The 6,641-nt window shown below is 32.5% G+C and overlaps 1 protein-coding gene across 1 annotated transcript; it reads left to right on the forward strand.

Annotated features, from left to right (window-relative positions):
• The first annotated feature begins 1,192 nt into the window (after positions 1-1,192).
• On the forward strand, positions 1,193-5,696 carry LOC139857681 (probable arabinosyltransferase ARAD1). Its single transcript, XM_071846503.1, has 3 exons — positions 1,193-2,138; positions 3,271-3,636; positions 5,137-5,696. Exons 1-3 carry the CDS (start codon positions 1,242-1,244, stop codon positions 5,329-5,331), a joined length of 1,458 nt encoding a protein of 485 aa, XP_071702604.1. The 5' UTR covers positions 1,193-1,241; the 3' UTR covers positions 5,332-5,696.
• Positions 5,697-6,641: the final 945 nt, after the last annotated feature.

A 6,641-nucleotide genomic window follows, 5' to 3' on the forward strand; every position in this document is an offset into this window, starting at 1 on the left:
AATATTATCTCTTATGATTGGATGTGGATTATTTAATATGCATTTTAGGTGTATGATGAAATGTTCAGCTGACGAGTTTCTTAGTCGGACTCTGTGGTTTCACGGGTCATTAAACTAAATGACGTAATTTAGCATTCACATTCACTACCTTAAATATATATTAAATTATTTCGTTTAAACAAACTCGTACTTTCACGGGTCATTTCACTAGTTTAACTATCTATATAGTCTAATAAGCCTCTAAAATGATGACATCATCCTTAAGCTAAATTACCCTTTACTTTTCATAATGATGATGTCATAATTATATATTAAATTAATTAAAACAATAATACAAAATTTTTTATAAAAGGAAATATTAATCTCTCCTAAATTGTAATTTTATTTTTATAATAAAATTTAAAAAGCATTTATTATTATTAATTATTATTATTATTATTAAAAATAAAAATGACGTAATTTAGCATTCACATTCACTACCTTAAATATATATTAAATTATTTCGTTTAAACAAACTCGTACTTTCACGGGTCATTTCACTAGTTTAACTATCTATATAGTCTAATAAGCCTCTAAAATGATGACATCATCCTTAAGCTAAATTACCCTTTACTTTTCATAATGATGATGTCATAATTATATATTAAATTAATTAAAACAATAATACAAAATTTTTTATAAAAGGAAATATTAATCTCTCCTAAATTGTAATTTTATTTTTATAATAAAATTTAAAAAGCATTTATTATTATTAATTATTATTATTATTATTAAAAATATAAATATAAATATCCAACTTTGACTAAATTGTAATTTTATTTTCTAAAAAAATTTAAAAGGCATTTATTATTATTAATAATATTATTATTATTAAAAATATAAATATAAATATTCAACTTTGAACGAACTTTATGTTTGTAAAATCAACGACAAGTTTCTTAGTTGGAATCCGTAGTTCCACGGGCAATAAACTAAATAACTTTAACATTTATATTCACTTAATACTTAAAACATATCATTAAACTGTTTCGTTTAAATTAACCCGTATTTTCACGGTTCATTTCACTAATATTTTATAATAGCCTAAAAAGATCAACTCCAATGCCCCATTGCTAGTTGGTAAATCTTTGGAAAATAATATGCATCAACATCAACATTTAACATTACGCCCCTTCAAGAATCGCTGCTACAACTTTGCAATCAATCACTTGTGCCATGACTTCACCCCCCAAAACCAAGTCATGATTAATCAAAGACCGATTAAACCCAGACCCGTTTCTTCTTCATCATCATCTTTAATATCAATACAAACAACCACATCATCTTCATCTGCATCATCTTTACCGCAATCTTCATCCCTCAATCTTCAAAAACCAGATCAAATCACACCTAAAATGGCTAAAAAATCAATATTTAAATCAATCTTTAAACCAATCTTAGCTACAATCCTCATTATTGTAGCTCTTTACACCTTTCTTCACACCCCACTTCACCCCAATTTAAACCCCAATTCAACCATCAAAACCCACCTCCAAAATCCCCAAAAACCAGTTAAAATCTACATGTACGATCTCCCAATTAAATTCACATATGGGGTTATAGAAAGTTACGAAATTTCTCGAAATGGAGATACAAATATAGATATAAAACGCCGTAAGTATCCTGGGAATCAACATGCTGCTGAGTGGCATTTGTTTCTTGATTTGAATAACCCGGAAAGATTCGGGTCAAATGTGGTTAGGGTTTATGATCCTAATGAAGCTGAATTGTTTTATGTTCCCTTTTTTTCATCCCTCAGTTTGGTAGCTGACCCGAAAAGATCCGGGTTGTATAGTGATGAGGAAATGCAAGAGGGTTTGATTGAGTGGTTGGAACAACAGATTTATTGGAAGAGGAATAATGGGTGGGATCATGTGTTTATTTGTCAGGATCCAAATGCATTGTATAAAGTTGTTGATAAAGTGAAAAATGGTGTGTTGCTTGTTTCGGATTTCGGTAGGTTGGGTAGAGATCAAGGGTCTTTAGTGAAAGATGTGATTGTTCCGTATTCGCATCGGATTAATGCTTATAAGGGTGAAGTTGGGATTGAAAATAGGAAATGGTTGATGTTCTTTATGGGCAATCGGTTTCGAAAGGAGGTATGAGATTATATTTGTGTTTTGTATGATTCTTCATTACATAGGAATTTAGTTGAAATTATGCTAGCACTATTTTGTTTATAAGAGTAACGTAATCAATTTTAGGCTCCACAGTTTACACAGCTTATAACTTCAATTTTAGGCTACTATAAGTTGCACCATTGTTTAAGTTGAGATTTAAAGATTATGGACCTACCCTATTGCTTTGGGTTAACTTCTAAGGGTGCTGTCAATGTTTCAAACAACTTATCTCTTATTGTTAGAAGAATGTGAAGTTAAGTGGGTTTTCATCCCGCATTGATTATAATATATTAAAAGTCTGTCTGTATGGGTTTTCAATATTTAGACTACTGATTATAATATGTTATTGGGCTAGCTTACAACTTTTGGCTTCGTGTGTTGCACACATCTAGCTTATGGGCATCAAGTTGGTAGTTTTTTGGTGAAGTTCTACATATAGCTGATGTTGCCACAATGATGGATCCTTTTAGAAAATTTACAATATACATGTACTTGTTTTGTCAAATTTAGAACAAACAATGATATTTTGTTATCTTTTAGCAAAGATAATAAGTGTTCTTGGTATAATTTAAAAAGGATATTACATAAACTGTAGGTGAGTTTCTCAACTTGAATGGTTTAGCATACCATTTAACATTATATGTCATTCAGAGATTAGAAACAAAGGCGCTGATGATGAATGGTTCAACATTTAGTGTTGAACCATTCAATTAGTGTGGTTTGAATCTGAATTTGCTTTTGGTGAAGTTATCATCTTGAGTTGTAACCTGTGTATAGGAAACCACACTGGAGGGTGACTCAATTTTTTCAATTCACTTAGCAATATATAAGTATATGTTTGAGACCCATGACCTCTTGGATATCTTACATTTGATGTAACATATTCCAGCCCGAAGATAATGCAACATCTTTATGTTAAATTTGTCACAAAATGCAGCATATTTTCATAACAAACTCATTATAAAAATCAATCTATTCATTCTCTGATAATATTAGAAGATATTGCTGATAGCAGTTGCATAGACGAGATGCAGTCTACATCTTTTAGAAACATATTCTTAATTTACGTTCATTTGCACGACGATGTGAAATATTGGTCAAACTGTTACAGGGAGGAAAGATTCGTGATTCGCTGTTTCAAATACTAGAGGGTGAAAGTGACGTTTTCATAAAACATGGTTCTCAGTCACGTGAGAGTCGGCGAATGGCTACGCAAGGGATGCATACATCAAAATTTTGCTTACATCCAGCTGGCGATACACCGTCAGCTTGTCGTCTTTTTGACGCAATTGTCAGCTTGTGTGTTCCTGTTATTATCAGTGATTTTATCGAATTGCCTTTTGAAGATGTTATAGACTACAGGAAAATAGCTGTTTTCGTCGACACCGATTCAGCTGTAAAGCCGGGATACTTGGCTAAATTGTTAAGGAAAGTAAAGAGTGACCGATTATTGGAATTTCAAACGGAGTTGAAAAAGGTACTTATTTTTTCAACATTTTTTTAGACATTAAAATGGTCTGGTCTAGAGGACTGGGTAATGGGTCAAAATGCCTGCGTCTTTACTACATATCCTAACGAGTTCCACAACTTTCAACCTGTTCGACCCATTTGACCCATAACCGTTTCAGCTAAAATTTTGCTGATATCACCTATTTACCTGTTAAAGATAAGACACCAACCAAATCAGCACATTCATAAGTACATAGGGTTAAATGGCTAACGCTATTATATACCCAAACATTTTGTATCTGTTAGCTCTTGTATAGATATATAGATATATATGTATAGTAGGATAGGATTGCATTGCAACCACAGTTACTCTTCAATTTTGAAACATGAGAACAATATACTCTGTATATCGTATTTTTATTAGCTTTATTTGCATCCATTCGTAGATCATTTCCACTTTTGGCTACATACTTCTCACATTTACTTGGTTGTTAAAATAGTTGTAACTCGTAATCTGTATTAAATTAAATAGTGATAAGTAGTGTTGTAGAATTCGGAATTACTCAGCGAGTACTCGTTTTTTGTAATTTGGGAGTACTCGGCCAAGCTCGGGATTGCTCAGAAACTCGGGATTACTCGGGAAATCAGTCAAAATCAAACTTGGTCAACATCCGAGTACTCCCCGAGTTGCCGAGTAGTCCCAAAAAAGTCATGACTGAGTACTTACCGAGTAGCGATTTTTGCAACCTTGGTGATAACATCAATCTCCACTTCATGTTTCCATCTAGTAAACTGCAAGAGTTAGATTTGGTAGCAATCAATATACAATTTTCAATAGCGACTTGCTCACTGTTGCTTTATATGAGGTTGCGTTGGGATCTTTTTTACTTTTGCCCTCCCTCTAAATTATTGTTAGTAAATTCAACTAAATGTAAACCTTTGGTGGAATCTTTTTGACCAATATCAATTCCATCTGTACACAACAACAACAACAACAAAACCCAATTCCACTTTCATAAGTGGGGTATGGGGAGGTAAAGATGTAGACGATCATTCCCCTATCCTAGAATAAAGAGAAGTCATTTCTGCACCCAGAGTCAAACACCCAAATATTAGAGGAACTCCTCCCTCTCAATGTTCTATGGATAGAGAGATTGCTTCCGAATGGACCTACGGTCAATAAGTAGGTTGAAAAAAGAAATGTATGGGACGCCATGAAAATGGTAGAACTAAATTTCCATGGGTTTTAAACCTGCATGAAGTTCAATTTAGGCTCTAAGCGACAGTCAAGTCGCCAATAAATCGATGCTTGATGTTGACTCGATTCCATCAGTAGTGTTTAGCATTTGTGAAAGGGTGAATAGGTAACTTTGGATCAAAACTTTGGTTAAATGTGAACAGTTGTTACTAAGACATCACTAAATTGTTACTCTTATATTTCTGTATTATTTAATAGTTTGTCAGATTCTTGCTAGTTCTCTGTTTTTGAAAGTGTAACTGAAGCTGGCGATTTATATAATGTTTTTAGGTGCAACATTACTTTGAATACGAAGATCCAGAAGGGACCGTAAAAGAAATTTGGCGTCAAGTTTCCTTAAAACTTCCACTTATTAATCTAATGATTAATCGTGACAAGAGAATTGTTAAGCGGCATCTGACTGAACCAGATTGTTCTTGCATTTGCTCAAACCAAACAGGGTTCCACACATCGCTGCGAAGGTAAAAATGCCTCTTCACACACATAATACGAATGGAAAAGTAATGTTTCTGTGCTCATTGGCGCATCAGAAACTGCATCTACCAACGATTCCGCTCGGCTGTTTAAATTAGTCATTAAGTCTATAAAGTTTTTAGTTTTATTGATATATACATGAAAAAAAACTAGTTATAGATTCTAAGTTCTTGTTGTACGATTTAGAGCTCATTCGTGAAAGGGAGGATTTAGGCATTCGTAATTGTAGCGCGAACGTGGTAAGTATCAAGAAAATGCATAATGTGTGTAATTTTCACCAAACTTTGATGTTTTAGATTTGGGATTTTATACAGGTGAGTAATTGGATCGGACGCAGGTATCTTGATCGGTTTTGAGCAAACACTACGCATTCGAATCTCGCCTACAAAATTGATCTCTGGATTTGTGTATGTATTTGTCTAATTTTCATAAAAGCCAAACTTACAAAAAAAGTCCGTAGAATTTCTATTGACCCTCTTAAAAAATTATTTTTTTTTTACACACCCAATCGCTTATAACGAATATATACATATTTGTTCATGATTAAAAAGGCACTAAGGTAAAGTTAATGGTCCTTTGATAATAAAAGAAAACAATGTAAATTAAGGTATGCCATTTGATATTGTTCTCTTTTTCTTTAATAAGCTTCCTCTCAAACACATGGCTTGATGAGTTTAATACTTTACAACATGAGTCGCATCGACTCTTCGTGCTTTTCCGTTGAAGTTGTATCATGACATTATAAGATCCAAACTAAACAGCATAGCGTTAAAGTCAAATCATTGATTAAATGTACTTTTATGTGACGCTTAGCCTATCGTCCTGTTAACTACTAATCAAATAAAGTTAGCATATTTATATATATTTAGTTAACCTTAACAAGATAGTCAGTGTTTAGGGTACTAACATTTGTACAAGAGCTCTTAGTTTCAAATTTCATCCGACAACATATCTTGAGTGGCCATAGAAAGGGTCGGAAATAGTCAGGAGATATTTTGGATTGGCCAAAGGACGTGTCATAGGGATAATCTATTTGGGTGATCTACAGTTAAAAACTTATTCTTTTTGCTCGTTAATCTTTAGTTAAGTTGCTTAAGTGAAGTGGATAATCATTTCAAGATTATACAATCCTGTAATGAACTGGGATCTCATGTAAATCATCATTTATCATTTATACTGTTAAAATAATTATAATAAAATCTTAAGCTTCTAATTATATATTATATATTATATATTATATACCTATATCTAAAACACAAAATGAAATGACTAATCCTATTCATTTTTCACTTTTCACAAAT

Source organism: Rutidosis leptorrhynchoides, chromosome 7, assembly GCF_046630445.1.
Source record: "Rutidosis leptorrhynchoides isolate AG116_Rl617_1_P2 chromosome 7, CSIRO_AGI_Rlap_v1, whole genome shotgun sequence".
Taxonomy (NCBI): Eukaryota; Viridiplantae; Streptophyta; class Magnoliopsida; order Asterales; family Asteraceae; genus Rutidosis; species Rutidosis leptorrhynchoides.

Excerpts from the sequence above, each read along its gene's own strand:
- LOC139857681 (XM_071846503.1), top strand. The coding sequence starts at position 1,242 with ATGATTAATCAAAGACCGATTAAACCCAGACCCGTTTCTTCTTCATCA. Across the intron at positions 2,139-3,270 it reads GCAATCGGTTTCGAAAGGAG|GGAGGAAAGATTCGTGATTC; the intron begins GTATGAGATTAT and ends AAACTGTTACAG. Across the intron at positions 3,637-5,136 it reads TTCAAACGGAGTTGAAAAAG|GTGCAACATTACTTTGAATA; the intron begins GTACTTATTTTT and ends TAATGTTTTTAG.